At 41.0% G+C, this 20,268-nt stretch overlaps 1 protein-coding gene across 2 annotated transcripts in view; it reads left to right on the forward strand.

Annotated features, from left to right (window-relative positions):
- Nucleotides 1–20,268, forward strand: part of tead1a (TEA domain family member 1a) — a 65,960-nt gene that overhangs the window by 18,493 nt on the left and 27,199 nt on the right. For both annotated transcript variants that reach the window (XR_005206488.1, XM_037766183.1), the window contains exons 2-4: nt 3,488–3,983; nt 13,342–13,406; nt 15,693–15,755. Coding sequence is in view for 1 of the 2 variants with exons in the window: in XM_037766183.1 (XP_037622111.1) it covers nt 3,779–3,983; nt 13,342–13,406; nt 15,693–15,755 (333 nt within the window). In the remaining variant the exon portion in view is untranslated. The remainder of the gene's footprint in view (nt 1–3,487; nt 3,984–13,341; nt 13,407–15,692; nt 15,756–20,268) is intronic.

A 20,268-nucleotide genomic window follows, 5' to 3' on the forward strand; every position in this document is an offset into this window, starting at 1 on the left:
CTTATAAATTAAAAGGAAAATACCACTAATCTGTGAGGGAAATGTCTTTATTCTTTGATTTTGGGGTTGCTGAAAAAAATGTAATACATAATTCCTGATAATGATCCTGAAATATTTGACTTTAGGACATCTCTGACTACATACATGCTGAAAATCAAACATTTTAATGTATTAATTTAGATATATTTTTCAAAGTAAAAGTCCCCAGAAGTGTATGATTCATCTTTTTCCCATGGTCTAGTGTTAAAAAGTTTACAAAAATCACTATAATATAATATTGAATATTGAATATTGAATAGCAATTCTTAAAAATCGCAATACATATCGAATCAGCACCAAAGTATCCTGATAGTATTGAACCGGGAGATAGGTGGATTGTCCCATCCCTACTGTTTACATGCTTACAACCCACTCCAACCCAAATATATGTGCACAAGCACGGAAAGAGTGAGTTTTTCATGATATGTCCCCTTTAAAAAGTTTCATTGTATGGACTCTACTACCATGCCACGCTACCAACCTCCTTTAATCAGCAAAGTCAAATGCAAGTAGTATATTAAGCCATATTTCAGTGAAATGCTGATTGTTGAGAACATACTGAGCATATAAATAGACATCAGAGAATTGGATTCTTTGGATTGTCATCATTGTGAAAGATGATCACAGCCTCTGTTACTTGTGAAGAAGGATACTTCACTTTAGCGCACACAGTTGCACAAACACACTCCCACTCTCACTCGGTGTAGAGGAAACAAATCTGGCTGCTGGTGCTGAACCGTACAGCCTGCTGGATGAATGAATCCTTGTTTGAATGGAAAATTGCTGGGGGAGGGAAGGAGGGAAGAGGGGAAGAAAGCAAGGGTGGGTTAGTTGGAGAGGAAACGGAAATGAGGGTGAATAGAATAAACATGAAGAGAGAACCAGAGGACAGGCTCTAGTAAAAGCAGCAGATCTCATTCATTCCACACGGCTGGAAGTCCAAGCCGACGGCTGCTTTCTGCCCCAGGTGTTAAAAAGCATCGAACTGGGCTCAAGTGTACGGACGGGGTTAAAATGTGTCCAAGATGTTGCCTGCTGCTTTACAGGCTTCAGTTGCATGTGTGCGCGTGTACACTGTCAAGTGTAATTGTGTTAAAATTAGTCCACACACACACACACACACACACACACACACACACACACACGCACATACACGCGCACACACACACACACACACACACACACACACACACACACACACACACACACACACACACACACACACACACACACACACACACACACACACACACAGAGTATACACACACTGACATACACTTCACACTGCAGGCTTGTGCGGGCTGTGGCAAGGGACAGTGCATGGGAAGTGTGAACAGTAGAAGACCAGACAAAATGACATGTGTTCGCCCAAGGAGCTGGCACTGTAATTGTGTGTGTGGGTCTATGTGTGTGTGCATATGTTGGTGTGTGAGTGTGGTGTGTACTACGCCAACCCTGCTGTTTACTGTGGGGGATTTTAGAAGAATTGTAAGCAGCTGGCAAACCCCTTCAGTTTCTCTTTTTTCCCTTCCTAAATCTAGTAGCTGTGTGTAGTAGCGGTCTCTGTCTTTCTGTCATTCACTTGCTCCACTTATGTGCATGTGATTTTGATGTTGGGCTACCACAACGGTTTAACAAAATAGGCAATTTCCTACATGAAAAGAAGCAATAATTTCCCTCTAGCAGCTGGATACAGGACTACAATATTGTGTTGATCAGAACTTAAAGCTGCACTAGAAAATATTTTCTTGGTTAAAAATACAGACTTGATATCAGCGTGACTCACAGAGCGGGCTCCAGAGAGGGGACAATGGTCCATTTCCATTATATTTGCCCTGTTTTCTGAAATGAAATTCTGGGTTGTGGTGATCACGTCTGTTCAACGCAAGTGGAAAATCAAAATTCAAAAGTGGAATCCAAACCGTCTCCTGAACAGCAGTGAGCAGCACACTATACAGAGAAAGCTGGACTTACCAACATTTAACCTGTTGCTCAGAGTTTCAGGATGTTGAAGGACTTTGACTTCAAACTAGGGCTATCAATCAATTAAAGTATTTAATCAGCATTAATAGCATGATTGTCCATAGTTAATCGTGATTAATCGCAAATTAATCACACATTTTTTATCTGTTCAAAATGTACCTTAAAGGGAGATTTGTCAAGTATTTTATATTTTGAGGTCAAAGGTCAAAGGACCTCTTTGAAAATGGCCATGCCAGTTTTTCCTCACCAAAATTTAGCGTAAGTTTGGAGCATTATTTAACCTCCTTCATGACAAGCTAGTATGACATGGTTGGTACCGATGGATTCATCAGGTTTCATGTGATGCCAGTATCTTCACTCTAGCTTTAAAACTGAACCTAAATATCACAAGTTACGTTAATGCGTTCAAGAAATTAGTGCCGTTAAAACAAATTTATGTTAAGGCATTATTATCGAGTTAATTTTGACAGCCATACTTCAAACGGTTGACTCCTGGTTTTGTGCAACCTGACGACGTACTGCATATATAGAACGAGACCACTAAATGCTATATTAGTGGCTGAAAAGTAATTACAACTCGCATGCCAAAGTGCGCCTAGCATAGCTTTGCCTTGTAAACTTCTTCACTTTGACTTTTGTTGCTTTAAAGTAAAAGTGTTTTATTTTTAGTTTTGTGAACCATGTGACATTGAGCTAATATAGAGAGGCAAAGTCATGCCCCTTCAGATGGACCCCACGGGACCTTATTTCAGAACAAATGTGAACTGTAGTCAACGATGAAAGACAAATATTTATTTGATCTACTTTGAATTGTGCCATGAATCACACATATGATTTGGGTGTGTCGTCTTTCTAATTAGCCTACGTATTTTCACAGTCTGATACTTCAACAGTTTTACAACAAACTGAGACTTTCCTGACTTGTAAAATTATGTTTTAAACTGATAAATATTATATGTGTGATTCGTGGCGCAATTCAAACGGGATCAAAAAATAATTTGTCTCTCTCCGTTGACTACCGTTCATATTTTTCCAGAATAAGGTCCCACGGTGGTCCATCAGAAGGGGCAGGACTTCACCTCTCTATGGGAGCCACCAATGTAAGGTTTCTGTATTCAACTTTACATTATTCTTTTGAGCATTTTCAGCTTTATTTTTGACAGATGACAGTGTAGAGGCAGACTGGAAGGGGAGGGGGTTTGACATGCAACAGTCCAAGGCTGGAATCCAAGCCAGGACTTTGCGGTTGTAAGGCGCTGTCACCACTCCTACCAGGACGTTGCGGTTGTAGGGCACTGTCACCACTCTCCTACCAGGACGTTGCGGTTGTAGGGCGCTGTCACCACTCTCCTACCAGGACGTTGCGGTTGTAGGGCGCTGTCACCACTCTCCTACCAGGACGCTCTATTGTAAACTTTAATCACAGCTACATTTTCTGTCTTTTTTCTTTTCTTTTTCTTTCTAGGGTTCCTGCTGTCTGTTGGATTTGGACCAGCTTGCTGAGTTGTCTACAGGCTACCAGCTACTTTAGTATTGGTAGTTAGCAATTGGGATTACCATTGTTGAAGCAGCAGCTAGCATTGGCATTCAGTTTCTAGTAGTCCGTAGTTGGCTGTCCTCATTGGGAGTTCATTATTGCCATTAGTATTACGTCAGCTTGAAGTTACCATTAGCTTTTTATCACATCACCTACTTAGCGTCAAACCATTAGCATTAGCGCCGAGTACACGTTGGCGAGTTAGTGTTAGCTGCCGGTATGGAACGCAGTAGCTGGAGCGGCAGCGAGAGTCCAGGGGACGACATGGAAAGACTGAGTGACTCAGGAGGGGACAAAACCATGGACGGGGACCCTGAGGGGGTCTGGAGCCCCGACATTGAGCAGAGCTTCCAGGAGGCCCTGGCCATCTACCCGCCCTGTGGAAGGAGGAAGATTATACTGTCAGATGAAGGAAAGATGTACGGTGAGTAACATGGAGATGGAGAGACGGTGGGTGTGAACTGTTATGAGTCGCTGAGGAAGTTAAATGGTGAGAAATGACCAAGGCCAAGATAGCATCTTCAGCTTTTTGGTTTGGTTCAACCAAAACCAAAAATATTCAATTCAAAGGGGACCTATTATGCGTTTGTGCTTTTTCCCTCTCCTTTAGTGTCTTATATAGTTTTTTTGTGCATGTAAAAGGTCTGAAAAGTTATAAATCCATGCCAAAGGGAGCTACTATCCCCCACAGAAACACTGCTCCTGAACTGCCTGAAACACCTTGCTTGAAGTACTGCTTTTTCTTCCGTAACGGTGTGATGTCACCAAGTAACACACTTTGCCTAGGGTGAAAAGTGGTGCTGCAGAACAGCCAGTATGAGAAAAGTAAAGCGTTTTTAACATTAAAGTATGTAAACATGTTCTGGTAGAAACTCAAGATACAAGTATGAACCTGAAAATAAGCATCATAGTTCCTCTTTAAATTATATAAAACAGTGAAAGCAGCAACTTTTCAGGAGAACCTTATACCAGTGAATGTTTGGTACTTTTCTGGTAAATTACTTCAACAATTAATCAGTTTTCAACATTGTTATTGATTTATAGATCAATTAATCAATTAAAGGACCAACTTCCAGCACAAGTGTGATGTACTATAAGTGTTGGGGTAACACTTTATAATAATCATCATTTATAAAAGGTAAATTCATAGTTAATTAAAATGTAGTTATTTTACTGTTAAGAAACCATGAAATTATAATTAATATTTACTAATTATTAGTAATGCTATAATGTCTGTTATTTTAACAGTTTATTGTTGCACACATTATAACATTTTATATACTATAAGTGTTTGTTAATGATTACCTTTAATAAAACATCTATAAACATTACATAGATAGGTATTTGTGACACTTTCTTTGTTAACAGTTAATAATTGGTTTGTAAACTGTATAAACATTATTTAGATGGCTATTATAAAGTTGCAACTGATAATTATAAAACTTTGTTAAATGGTTAAAAAATATTTTGTAAAGTATCTATTGACATTATTTACATGGTTAGTTTGTCGATGGTTAATAATTGGTTTCTGGTCCATCTATCTATGTAATGTTTATACATGTTTTACAAATGATATCTTAAAGGTTAACAAATCATTTGGTAATTATTAACAAATACTTAATATAGTATATGAAATGTTACAATGTGTGCAACAATAAATTGTTAAATACTTTAATAATGTAATCAAAATGTAATTGTTCTCATCTCTTATCAGCTATGATACAATATAGAATTTATAAACATAACATTATAGCATTAATAACAATTAGTAAACATTATTGATTATGTCATTGTTTGTCAACAGTAAAATAACTATTAACTTTGTTTAATTATCTATCAATGTAGCATTTATAAATGCTGGTTATTATAAAGTGTTACTGGAGGACAGGACAAGAAGCGGAGGACACTTATTTATGTATTTGTGTAGTGATGCACCATATTTAAAGAGTGCGGATAATTGTGATTGTTCAACACAAGTTCACAGTGTGTTGTGGTAAAATGCCACATCTCTACACAGTGTTATAAACACATCCAGTGATTGGGCGAGCTGTTGAAATGTTGGCTTTGGTGTGTCAGACTGTACTGTGAGAGTTACTGGTTAGACGTCTGTGTGTGAGGGCTGTCTCACAGGGTCTCGACTGTCAGAGACACAGGAAAGAAAGATAGAGTGTAAGAGAGGAAATAGAGGCGTGCTATAGGTGCATAATGTGTATGTGAACGCGTCTGAGAATGACACTGAGAGAGAGAGTGTGTGTGTGTGTGTATGTGTGTGTGTGTGAACTAATAGAGTGATGAACAGATGGTCCTCTGGCTGCCACCAGCTGCGCCTCCCTCCCTCCCTCCCTCCCTCTCTCTCTCTCTCTCTCTCTCTTTCACTCTGCTGTTTTTCTCTCTCTCTGTATATGCAGAGTGCACTTTTCTGATTTCTTTATGATTCTACTTGAGCTTTCTGAGTATTAAATGAAATCCCAGATATTAACCTAATAATAATAATAACAACTTTTCTTCCTGTGCACACTTGATGAAGTCTTGCCTTACACTGGTGGATTGAAACACACACTACATGGCCAAAGGTATGTGGACACCCGCAGATTTCAACCATTTGTGCTTGATGAGTATTTCCCATCCAGCCACAGAAGCATCAGTGAGGTCAGGTGCTGACGCTGTGTGGCCTGGCTCACAGTCGGTGCTTCAGTTCATCCCAGAGGTGTTTGATTGGGTCGGGGTTAGGGGTCTGGACAGGCCAGCCAATCTCTTTAAAGCTGCACTAAAACAGCATCAATGTATTTATTAGGGCTGTCAAAGTTAAAGGGATAATAACACCGTAACGCAAATTTATTTTAATGCCACTAATTTCTTTAACGCATTAGGTCGGTTTTTAGGTTGTAGCGGATTTTAAAAGTGTGAGAAACTGACTAGTAATCCATGTCACACTAGCTTGTCATGAAAGACGCTAAATAATACTACTTACTGGCAAACTAAACTGTCATGTCCATCTTCAAAGGGGTCCCTTGACCTCTGACCTCCAGATCAGTGAATGTAAATGGATTCTCTGGGTACCCACGAGTCTCCCCTTTACAGACATGCCCACTTTATGATAATCACATGCAGTTTGGGGCAAGTCATAGTCAAGTCAGCACACTGACACACTGACAGCTGTTGTTGCCTGTTGGGCTGCAGTTTGACATGTTATGATTGGAGCATATTGTTTTATGCTAAATGCAGTACCTGTGAGGGTTTCTGGACAATATCTGTCATTGTTTTGTGTTAACTGATTTCCAATTATAAATATATACATACATTTACATAAAGCAGCATATTTGTCCACTCCCATGTTGATAAGAGTATTAAATACTTGACAAATCTCCCTTTAAGGTACATTTTGATCAGATAAAAAATGTGAGATTAATTTATGATTAATCATGATTACATATTTTAATCAATTGACAGCCCTTATATTTATATTAACAATGTTCCCATTGTTAATATAAATATAAGGGCTGTCCGTGTTACTATGTGGAATGTAAAAGGTGTTGCCTGTAGGGACAAACCCACGAGACTTATTACCCAACTTTGCGGTTCCTTTCAGCTCGACTTGACTTTTTAGCGTCTTTTAGCTCACTGTTTTGATTACACGACCTGCAACTTTACTGTTTTGGTTCACTCGCAACACACATCATCCTCATTTCCAGCAGCAGCAAGAGGCTGTGCTCAACGATAAAAACTGGTAGACTATAAAAGTTCACTCAGTAGAGTGCAGACCTCCGTAGGTCTGTCTCCCCTCCCAAACAAAGATGAGTTACATCTCGTTCCATAGTCCTCCCCGATTCCCTTACAGCCGGCTGTTTGTGCCCCCTCCGGCATTTGGTACCCTATGCACAGCGTGTGCGCCGTTTGTGCGCTGTTTGTGTGACGTGTGTGTGCCGTGCGTGTGCCGTGCGTGTGCTGTGCGTGTGACGTGCGTGTGACGTGTGTGTGCACACAACAGTATGTTATGTTATTATACATTTGGCCACAAAAAGTCCTGTGAAAGCTCCTTTGTGTTGTTGATTGGCCACCTGTCACTCATTCAGTCAGTGTCTCTCTGCTCTCTGCCTCAGTGGCGTGTTCGGCGCTCTTTGTTTACCTTGTGGACTTTGTGTCCAAGTTGTTGACACGTTTATCACTGTGGCCTCATGGAGTTAGACAGTGTCTGTTTCAACACGTTCTTATCCAAACTCGTCACATACTCACGCTTTGTCCGACCCCTTGGCAGAACTTTTGGGTGGCAGTAAACCTGTTTTATTTTTATATAGCGTCAAATCATAACAGAAGTTATTTCAAGATGCTTTTCATATAGAGCAGGTCTAGACTGTACTCTGTAATTTAGAGACCCAACAAGAGATCCCCTATGAGCGTGCACTAGGTGCAACCGTGGCAAGAAAAAAGTCCCCTTTAACGGGTAGAAACCTTGGGCAGTTTGTTGGGCAGGCACTACTTAGTTAGGTTTTGGTAAAAACAACATGGTTGGGCTTAGAACACCTGGTTGCAAAGTGAAAGTGAAACACGGGAGATGAACAGCCTTGTGTTTGTTGGGCTCATCCACCACCCTCCCACCCAACCTATGTGTCTCTTTTTTCGTTCTTTAAACTACATCACCTTGAGCACTGTCTTTGAGCATTTACAGATAGGTTTGCATTGTAGTCATTGAAAGCCTGGTGCGTTTCATACAAGCGCTAAAGGGGGCCTTGTGCGTTGGTATCACACGCCGAAGGGCGTGACAAAGCGTTGGTAATTTACGCCCTGGCAATGAGAACGGGCTGTCTGTTTTCAGAGCAGGGAAGGAGAAATGGGTAAAAGGGATGAGCAGCTTTTGGCATAGAGACCGGGGTGGTTTAATTGTTACTAGAACATCTGTTCAAACCAGAATTATGAAACAGCACTTAGTTTGTTCTTATGTTTGTCTTATGGTGCAAACAGAATAGGACAGGCTCACATGTATTCATGCATGTTGTTTCATTTGAATTTGAGAAAGAGAGGCATTATAGATTTTTTTTTTTACAAGAAAAAAAAGCACAATTATGTCTTTCTCCATTCAAGATTGTGAATGCACATAACCTTTGGGTTACTTTAAAAACTTGGCATTATTTTCTTCACTATTCAAAGAAAACTCCAGAGTTATTAATGGTGGTTTTGTGGTTTCCTTGAGCGTTACATTAACGGTAAAATGGGTGGCAGGTGAGTATTCCTTCAGAAAAGAAAGAGGTAATATCTGATGGGTAGGGCACCTATGCGGGTCTAAAAATACCCCCCACTGGCTGCAGGCAAATGGACTGAAATAGAAAAGAAGAAGGAAAATGTGCAAAAGTGCTGGGAGGAACTTAGTGGGAGAGAAGCTTAGAAAAATCATAAATGGATGTGTATAAAAGGGAGAGAGGATGAAAAGGTGAATAAGAGCACTATTATCCTTGGCAAAGGTACAGCAGAGGTACAGTGTAATGGGCAGTGGCTTTGTCCCCTACAGAAACATCATATGGATCTACGGGACAGATATGAAAGTCATTTAATTGGTATTGAACCTTCTCTGTCTCTTAAGCTGTGGATCAGGGACATGTTGAAAACAGATGTATTACAGAGGGCTACAACACACTGTGAATGCTAATGGCTATAGTGTAGGCTGTAGATATCTCCCAAACATTTTCCCTACAGACTTATTCAAATATTTCATCCAAAGTTGTCATATTGTACAAAACATGCCTATATATTCCCTTTCAATGAAAATAGAAAATGAATCTCCTCTTACTGGTATTGTATCACATCTTCATCGGGGCTGAAAGGTGAAAAAGTTGTTGCTACACATCCAGCAGCAACATTAGCATTAATTTGAGTGTAATATTGATAAACCGATACTAGAGTACTTCCTTGTTTTATGAATGAAGCGGTACAGTTGAAGCAGCGGTGCTGTGTGTGTGTTTCACCAATCAGTGACGGTCATCCTTGCAAACTCCACCCCTAAAGGTACTAATTTAAAGGTACTTTCAGGTACAACCCTGACCAGGGTCTTTTTGGGGGGTAAAAAGGTCTTGTCTTGTCTGTCAACTCTCTGTCATCCTGTGTGTGAAATCTGACTCCTGCTGCTCTGTGCTGAGACACTTTCAGTTTGTAGTGTCCACCGTCTGACTATGTATTGATAACATCAAATAAAAAACATGAATAAAGCAAAAGGAAGGTGGGGGCAGTGGGCAAGTAATGTAATCTGTGTGGGCCCGAACACCGTGTGACACTGTGTAACATTGTATAACATTGTGTAACCCTATGTAACGCCGTGTAAGGCCTTGTAGCGCCGTGTAACGCAGTGTAACGCTTTGTAACGCTGTGTAACATTGTAACGCCGTGTAACATTGTGTAACGCCGTGTAACGCAGTGTAACGCTTTGTAACGCCTTGTAACGCCGTGTAACATTGTGTAACGCCGTGTAACATTGTGTAACATTGTGTAAGAGTGCTGTCTTAAGTCTTGCTGAATGCTGTATGATTGACAGGTGGTCTTTGGGAGGTGCACCACTGTATCAGATGGAGACCTAACAAATGAGGCTTTCCACTTAAAAACACTTAAATGATCCCGTCGATATCGTAACAAGCACAAACTCCTATAGCCGGCGGTAGTGAAGCCAGGCTCTGAGCCAGAGTTTGGCCCCTGTGGTCTCTGAGGTCTTCCCAGGGTACACAACAATACACACTACTCCACTGCAGCCTTGTTAGCGAGCACGCTCAGCGAGGCTTTGAACTTACTCTGAAAGGGTTTTCGAGCTATTCTATAAAGCAGCTGAAGTTCCTAATCACTCTGCTAACTGAGCGTGGGGAGTGACAGTAAACTACCACGGTAATGGTGTTTCCAAAGACCAGAAAAGAAAATATTTCCAAGTCCAAAAAAATGTACAGGAAGCTTTGATAGACTCATTGTCACAAGTATTTTATATATTATATAAGTGACAAATCAGTCGATATGTTGTCTCTAGTGTGTTTACATGCTTGTTACCTTGTGGAGAGTTTTACATTTCAATCACTATCTGAATTGGGGAATTTCCTCGACTTAGTATTCACATTTACTGTATATTGAGTCACCTTTTGATTTGATCATATTATCACATGGCTGCTTCTTGTTTCTTTTTGTTCTTGAATCTTAACTTGAATTGTCCAACATCACGTGAATTCTGCGTCGTCTCCCTCAATATTTGCTTGCACACAGAGTGGCTTCAGCCCGGAGATAGAGACGGGGGTTGCTTCTGTTCGTCACGGTTAATGATCGTCTGACTTTGGCCTTGAAGTCTTTCACTGGGCAAGTAGAGAGAGAAAGAAAGAGAGAGAGAGAGAGAAGAGGGAGGGAGCAGAAGGGAAGCCCATTCACTACAAGAGGGACGGAGGAGGGGAGAAAGGGTGCAGCCAGAACATGGATGGATGGACGGAGCGAGTGTGTGTGTGTGTGTGTGTGTGTGTGAGAGTTTTTGAGAAAGAGGGAGGGCGAGGGATGTGTGCCGCAGGGTTAGTGAAGGATGATAATTCACCGTTAAGCCTCCTAGAAAGACCAGCTGGCCCCTCTGGAGTCAGATGTCAGCCTCAGCAGCCAGGGCTCTGTGCATGTGTGTGTGTGTGTGTGTTGGCACTCATGCATGTATATACATGTATGTGTGTGTGTGTGTGTGTGTGTGTGTTTGCGTGTGTGCTGTCGTCAGTCGCAGCTTTTGACTGCTAGAAGGAGAACACCTGCATGGGGAGCTATAGACGTTATCAGTCTAAGCTCCCTATCTCAGTGAGAATGGGATTGGTCAGAACACACACACACACACTCACACACACACACACACACACACACAAACACACACACACACACGCGCACATACACATGCACACACACCATCTGCTAGTTAGTTAGGGCTATTGTTGCGAGCCATTTGGGTAGTGTGTAGAGGGGTTTGGCTTTGTGCTGATCTTGACCATCAGTTGGCCAGCTGGCCTGACTTTGGTTTTCCACAGAAAACCCACCAGGAGACGAACCCAACGAAGCCACAGAGCCACAAACACGCTTGTTAGCAAATTACATCAATTGAATAACAGTCAAATTACATCATTTCATAAAATAATCCGAATTTGAATTTTGAGGCTGTAAAGATGTAACCTGCTCAGATCATATAGTGCAACACTATCTAGTGGCGGTGGGAAAAAAATTTAATTTTTTCTTTTTTGAAATTATTTTTTTTAATGCCAGAATCGATATATTTGCTTCATCTGAGTCTACGCAGAGGTAGGAGGAAGTTACCGCATTTATTGTTGTAGTCTGAGTGACGTGACGTCATATCCGTTCCGTATCCGTCAACCAAAACAAACCTCAGCGAGCCGAAACTAGGGAGTCTTAAACGTTGGAGGGTCAGCGTGGATACGACCTGCACCCTCCCATGTTAAATCCAGCGTGGTAAACACTACACATCCAGTAAAGGATGGAAACACTTTAGGTTTCACACATTGCAGGAAAAGCAGAGCTAGACAGAGCAGAGCTAAAGCTGCATGCTAACTCTGTCACGGACAGGAAACGTTATGGTATGGCGGTAACGTGGCGGTGAAGCCGGCCTTCGCTCTCATCTCCGTGGTCAAATGGGCTGACGCTACAACTGTAGAGCACCCAGATACTGACATTTGTGTTCTCTGCATTGAAACGGCCCCGATGGAGCTGACCATGGATGGATAAAGAGAACGGAGCTGATGGGAGAGCTAGAGACCACCTTGGAGAAGTTAGAGGAAGTAGACACGTGGGACTACGTCCACTTTTCAAAATAAGGTGTTAACAAAGGGAACTGTATCTACAAAATACATCTATGGAAATAAGATTGATGGATTAAATTCACCAGAAGTATAAAACATTACATGTCCCTTATAAATGAAAAAGAAAATACCACTAATCTGTGAGGGAAATGTCTTTATTCTTTGATTTTTGGGTTACTGGATAATAAATGTAATAAATAATTCCTGACAATGATCCTGATATATTTGACTTTAGATACATGCTCTAAATCAAACATTCTTACTGGATTCATTTAGAGATTATCCTAATCAAAGTCCCTAGAAGTGTATGATTCAACTTGTTCCCATGGTCTAGTGTATGTTTATCGTGATAGTATTAAATCAGGAGACAGGTGTATGGTCCCAGCGCTAGTATCTATCAATGTGTTTTATACAGACAGTATATGAACAGAGGTTTTGTGGACGTCGTGCCGTGGTTTTCTACTCCTTTTCTCTCTCTGTCTCGCTGTCCCTCACTAATCTATACTAGCCAGGTCATGCTGAGTCTGCTGTGCTCCCATTTGAATGGGTTGAATTATTCAGCATTGTAAGCGTGTGTGTATGTGTGTGTGCGCGTACGTGCACACGTGTAAGCATGGGTACAGCTGGCCTGCTGGTTCCTTTAATCAGGGGACGGCCGGTCTGCATGAATACCTGTATTGTTGGGTCATGTGTATTCAGGGCTGTGGCGTGTGTGATTTTGTGTGTGTGTGTGTGTGCGTGTGCCGAGGGCTCAACAGGGGTATCAGTGATTACAGCGCCACGATGTGAGACTGCACGTCACGGGGTCGCTGGGTCAACAGCGCTAAATCAGGCACAAAGTTGTTTGTCAGGGTCATATGACTTCAGCTTGTGATTGTCAGTGAGAAAGAAAGTTCACATAGGGTTTAGTGTGTATGTGTGTGTGTGTGTGTGTGTGTGTGTGTGTGTGTGTGTTTCACCAGTATGTTCTGTGTCTTTTCCCTCCAGGTCGAAATGAGCTGATAGCCAGATACATCAAGCTCCGAACAGGCAAGACGCGGACAAGGAAACAGGTAATAATGGGAGTGTCATGCTGTCTACAGTATGTATCACAGCAGATCACATTATACAGACATCATGAAAGAGACGCTGCTAAACGCAGCGATGACAAGAATGGTTGAAAAGCTGAACAGTAATCGTCAGTGGTGAAGTTTGGGGAAAGAATAAAAGCAGTTAAAGAATAAAAGCAATCAAAAGCTGCACTTAACATGATTTTATGTGTCCATTTTCTACATTAGCAGAAAGTGAAGAAAGGTGGTCTTAGACGAAGAAACTGGTTAACTGATATTATTTTACAGAATCCAGAAAAGAGTATCAAATGCTTCATAGCTCTAAAATCTGTACAACTTAAGCTAAAATGTTAATCAAGTACATAAACCATAATAATTGATAAAAGTATTGAACTTGTGTCATAAATTAAAACAAATATAAAAAAATTGACATGTTTTTTTTATTAAACTTTACTAAATAATCACTCAAAACATATTGATCTAAAGATTTCTACATGTAGAAACTAGGGCTGTCAAGCAATTAAAATACTTAATCGTGATTAATCTTAAATTAATTGCACATTTTTTATCTGTTCTAAATGAACTTTAAAGGGAGATTTGTCAAATATTTAATCCTCTTATCAACATGGGAGTGGACAAATATGCTGCTTTATGCAAATGTATGTATATATTTATTATTGGAAATCAATTAACAACACAACACAATGACAGATATTGTCCAGAAACCCTCACAGGTACTGCATTTAGCATAAAACAATATGCTCCAATCATAACATGGCAAACTGCAGCCCAACAGACAACAACAGCTGTCAGTGTGTCAGTGTGCTGACTTGACTATGACTTGCCCCAAACTGCATGTGATTATCATAAAGTGGGCATGTCTGTAAAGGGGAGACTCATGGGTACCCATAGAACCCATTTACATTCACTGATCTGGAGGTCAGAGGTCAAGGGACCCCTTTGAAAATGGACATGACAGTTTTTCCTCGCCAACATTTAGTGTAAGTTTGGAGCGTTATTTAACCTCCTTCAAGGACAGCTAGTATGAAATGGTTGGTACCGATGTATTCATCAGGTTTTATAGTTTCAGATGATGCCAGTATCTTCACTCTGCCTGCTACAACCTAAAACTTGCAAGTTGTGTTAATGCGTTAAAGAAATTAGTGGCGTTAAAACGAATTTGCGCTAAAGCGTTATTATCGTGTTAACTTTGACAGCCTTACTTAATGCCATGCTTTACCCATACAGGCTGGTGTGGTCATGTGTAACGGGTGTGATGGGGTGGTTGTAGGTCAGTGGGTTGAGCGGGTCGTCCTTTAGCTACAAGTATGGCGGTTCGATCCCCGGTTCCGACTACTCAAGTGTCCTTGAGTGAGACTATGAACTAAAGAAGTTGCACCCTAAACGGTTAGGATGGTTAAAAGCATAGGTTATGTTTTATGTATGTGACTATTTTAATAAAGTTTAAGTAATTGATAAACAGCAGAAGTCATTTAGAAATATAAGAGGGCTTTTGTGCTTTTCAGTAGTCTGTGTCATTAAGAGAGAGACTAGAGTTTACCCTCTGAGATGTATACATCTGTTGAGGTTTAAGGGCACCATCTGTATGTAGTGTAATCCTCCTATCTGAGTTCCCAGGTGTCTTCTTGCTCTCTCAAAAGATGTGTATAGATGGCTCTATTCACTGTTGTCAGGGGAGGAGTGTATGTGTGTGTGTGTGTGTGTGTGTGTGTGTGTGTGTGTGTGTGTGTGTGTGAGCCCTCCCAGTGTGGCAATAGTCCTTTCATAACCATGGCAACTCACTGTTTGGTCCTTCCTCCTCTCTTTTCTACCCTTCAAACCCCCTTCCTTTTACCCTCTCCTCTCCTCTCCTCTCCTCTCTTCTCCTCTCCCCTCCTCTCCTCTCCTCCTCTCCCCCCCTCCCTTCCTCTCCTCTCTCCTCCTCTCCTCCCCTCCATTCCTCTCCTCTCCTCTCTTCTCCTCTCCTCTCCTCTCCTCCTCTCCTCCCCTCCCCTCCTCTCCTCTCCTCTCCTCTCCTCTCCTCTCCTCTCCTCTTCTCCCCTCCTCTCATCTCCCCTCCTCTCCTCTCTTCTCCTCTCCCCTCCTCTCTTCTCCTCTCCTCCTCTCCTCCCCTCCCCTCCCCTCCTCTCCTCTCCCCTCCTCTCCTCTCCTCTCCTCTCCTCTCCTCTCCTCTCTTCTCCTCTCTTCTCCTCTCCTCCTCTCCTCCCCTCCCCTCCTCTCCTCTCCCCTCCTCTCCTCTCCTCTCCTCTCCTCTCCTCCTCTCCTCAGGTATCCAGTCATATCCAGGTTTTAGCCAGAAGAAAGTCCAGGGAATTTCAATCCAAACTAAAGGTAAGGGGGGGGGGGGGGAAAGTAATAGGTCATTTTTACACTCAGGGTTTGGTATTTCTCAATAGAGAGCTACAGGAATGAGTCCTACAACCCAGAAGTGAGTCAGCATTTTAGCCCTTCCTGTTCCGTCGTCTGGAAGTCAATGGGTTTTTAGTTAGATGTCTGAAATCAGGTCTGTGGTTAACACGAGCTGAAGAGATTTTAACGTTTTGTTCTACGACATAAAATACATCAATAAATATCCCACTCGTGAATTTTGAAGCCTTTATGTGTCTTAAAAAGTTGGTTGCTAACAAGTGACTAAATGAGACTAAACGTCATCACGCCGACTCGTCCTCCTTTACAGCCTCGTTGTGTTTACTCTCTCTCATGTGACCGTGGTGGTGTAGTTGGTTTAAAGCCTAACGTTAGCTTTTTACTTCTGCTGATTGTATTCACGCTTCAAAAATCATAAAGTTGTGTTTAATAGTGGAGATTATCTTAATGAACAAAATGAGTAAATATCATAAACGTGTGTTTATTTTCTGCAATAATCCAAAACCTAATGGAACAATCCCATTGGCTGTTATTGGAGGGAACCAGGGCGATGCTAACTTCCTGGTTGGCCTACAAGAATACATCATCCCTGAAGCACTGGATTGTGAAAAATCCTCAGGTGCACAGGAAGTGATGTCCATTTTGTTTGGAATAAATGCAGCTGGTTAGTGAGGAGTCTCACCGATGGATGAACAGACAGAAAAACAGAAACACACTCTTTCCTTTTTTTAACTTAAGAAAATGGAACTGTCCTGAAGCCTATAGAGGCAACAGGACTCATTTATAAATCTCTACTACACCACATAATGAATAAAAGCAATCTGAATTCAGTGTTTGTCCCCTGCTTGTTAACTCTTCACTGTGGCTGGATGGATGGCTGTCACAGTGACTCCAGTATCCTAGGAGGTATCTTATTAGTCTCCTCCTCCTCTTCTTCCTGTCATTCTCTTCTATCCATCCATTCATTCATCTGTTCCTCTCCTCTTCCCTCCCTCTTCTTACACTCTCTCCACCCTCCTTTCAGTCTATTAATCTCCTCCTCCCTCTCTCCCTCTTTCTTTTTCTCCCTCGCTGTTGGTTGTAATTAACAACATGTAAAGCAACAAAGGAGCGCTTGTTTTCTGAGAAGAGCAGTCGGAGCTCCGAATGGAAACACAGCGAGGACGGAACTGATGTTTGCTGTCATATAATAAATGACAGATGGTTGCTTAAAATTGATAGTAAAGGTTATTTGAATCGGTGTATATCAAACATACAAAGGTGTTATTGATGATACAGTGTGTGCATGTCTTCTTTAAAATGTTATTGGAAAACAACAGGATGTGGCTACAATGGCAAGAGTGCATGTAGTTGAATGAAATTGTATCGATATGCACTATATTTTACGTCTGTCAATCGATTAAATATTTCATCATGATTAATCGTATGATTATCCATAGTTAATCATGATTAATCACAAATTAATCACACATTTTTTATCTGTTCTAAATGTACCTTAAAGGGAGATTTCTCAAGTATTTATTACTCTTATCAACATGGGAGTGGACAAATATGCTGCTTTATGTAAATGTATGTATATATTTATTATTGTAAATCAATGAACAACACAAAACAATGACAGATGTTGTCCAGAAACCCTCACAGGTACTGCATTTAGCATAAAACAATATGCTCCAATCATAACATGGCAAACTGCAGCCCAACAGGCAACAACAGCTGTCAGTGTGTCAGTGTACTGACTTGACTATGACTTGCCCCAAACTGCATGTGATTATCATAAAGTGGGCATGTCTGTAAAGGGGAGACTCGTGGGTACCCATAGAACCCATTTACATTCACTGATCTGGAGGTCAGAGGTCAAGGGACCCCTTGGAAAATGACCATGCCAGTTTTTCCTCGCCAAAATTTAGCGCAAGTTTGGAGCGTTATTTAACTATTTAGCCTCATCACACAATGGATTCATTTGGTTTTCTAGTTTCATATGATACCAGTGTAAAAATCACAAGTTGCGTTAATGCGTTAAAGAAATTGGTGGCGTTAAAATTTTTTTTCGTTGCGTTATTATTGCGTTAACTGTGACAGCCCTAATTATTAATCATCATTTCATTGTTTGTTAACAGTTAAATAACTCTCTCTCTCTCTCTCTCTCTCTCTCTCTCTCTATATATATATATTTATATATAGAGAGAGATTTTTTCATTCATAAATGATGGTAATTATAAAGGGTTACCAAAAAGACATCAATGAGCCGCACTGTTCTACTGGGTGATATGTTCCTTCATCACCATGACCACAGACACTGCTTTGACTCAATCCCACATACACTGTCCTGCTGCCCCAAATACTCACTACAGCACCAAATGTGTATTCATCCGCATCTGAAAAAAGTCCCCAAGAAATGCACTATTTCCCCCTGTTTCAGTAACATTGGCTAAATAATATAGTGACTAGCTGTTTTAGGAAATTAAACTTTGTATTTGTGACCTGAGCTTAGAAACTTGCTTTTGGTCTTTTCATGGGATTTATAGGCAAAAAGGAAAACATCAACTAACACCAGTGCTTAGGCTTTCACACATGTAATAAAGCTCAATGGACGCCTATAGAACGGAACTGGTTCCAACGCAGTAGTTTGTGTTGAGTTGGGTTCATTGAAGGTCTGTGGTTGGTTTGGGTGGTAGCAGGGGAGTGAATGAATGAATGGATGAGTGGCGTGCATCGATGCATGCATCAAAAATCTTTAAAAACGTAATACTAAAGCAAAAACAAACTAAATATTCAATGCATATGGGTTACTTGCGAGCGAGCGAGTGATTGAAAAACAATTTCTTCTCTGCGTTTCCTTGCCACACACCTGGATCTGGTTCTAAATGATGACGGACATGCGGTGGTGACTTAAAACCTGAACTGCGACACCGTGTAGTTCTTTAAAAAAAAAAAAAAAACAGCTCCTACAACCACCCGTATCTTTTAGTAAATGACTTACATGATTAAAGCTTCAGTAGGCAGAATGTTTTTATCATCATTGGGAAAAAAAACATAATAACCTTTCAGCATATTGTAATTCAAGTGTTCTGAGAGAAAACTAGACTTCTGCTCCTCCTCATGGCTCTGTTTTCAGGCTTTAGAAAATGAGTGACAGGAGACTTTGACCAATCACAGGTCATCTCAGAGAGAGAGAGAGCGTTCCTATTGGCTGTGCTCCGGCTGGTGGGCGGTGCTTGGTGTTTCATCAGCAGATCTCAACATGGCTGCCAAGTCACAAACTTTCTCATTTTACAGCTAAACAGTACACTACAAGATGATTCTGAGAACATGTGAGGAGAGAAATAGGCATTAACGTAACAGAATATTGAACATAATGTTTTCAGATTACCTGTCTCATGCACTACTGTCAGAATATAGTGACTGTTTTACAAAAATAATTTTTTTAATCATATTTGCTTAACTTCTACCCATCACTGCTTTAACTGATTGTCAAAATAACGAAGAGTGTTTTTAATGGATTGACTTATCACTATAAAACGCTGTATGATCTCTCTGGTCATTTGAACATGATGTAAGAGGTTTCCCATTAAAACCAAAACACATGGGTTGGTCATTTCAAAGAAATGAGTTCAGGTCAAGGATGTTATCAAACCCATATGGTTCTTGGTATTTTATATGAAAATCCAGCATGATTCCCATCTCCGTACCTCCTGTAATGTTATTACCTCCCCTAGGAGGAGAGATTTCTCTCAGTGCCAATTAACTTGAGTGAAGCTGCCAATTAGTGATTCTCCAGCTATTGCGGCGCCTCTAATTCCATTTCATTCAGCTGCTTTCTGCTCTGAGGTTCATGTTGCTTTGAGTTCAGACGTTACAAATGAGCCCACATGTTCAGACTTACTGTAAATCTTCTGTACGAAGCTTTTTGCCCTGAGGCAGCAGCTCTGACCAGTGGGAAACACATTTGGCTTTGTGCTCACTGCTCACCACTGTTGTTGTTATGACTTCCTCCCAAGCCACAATCCAGACCACCACACCCAAACTACCCATAGAGAAAGGTATATTCCCTAAATCCTCTGCCTCATCACTGAGAGACAGTTTTAGGCAAAACACGTAATTTAGACCTGAACACATATGGTTGGACTCTTGTTAATGTTAGATTTTGCTGATGATAAAAAAGCAAAACAAGGTCAATCTCTTTAATCCCATGTGAGCCAGTTGAGCCACTTCCAGCGGGAACCTTTTGCTGTGTGAAAGGTTAAACACTAGATGATGACAGACAGATGGCAGGACCTTACCCCTGCTTTGCCTAAGGAGCTCTGATTGTCAAGATCATCGTCAAAACTAAGCATTGAAGCTGTAGTAAATTGTTTTGTTTCCTGTTTCATACCTCAAAAGCCCCTTACAAAATAATATATGTGGAGATTTCCTCCAGCTTTTTTAATCAGTGTTTTGTTGACTGTAAAGCAAGTTTTGGTTCTTAAGTTCTATT

This window comes from Sebastes umbrosus, chromosome 4 (genome assembly GCF_015220745.1).
Source record: "Sebastes umbrosus isolate fSebUmb1 chromosome 4, fSebUmb1.pri, whole genome shotgun sequence".
NCBI lineage: Eukaryota > Metazoa > Chordata > Actinopteri > Perciformes > Sebastidae > Sebastes > Sebastes umbrosus.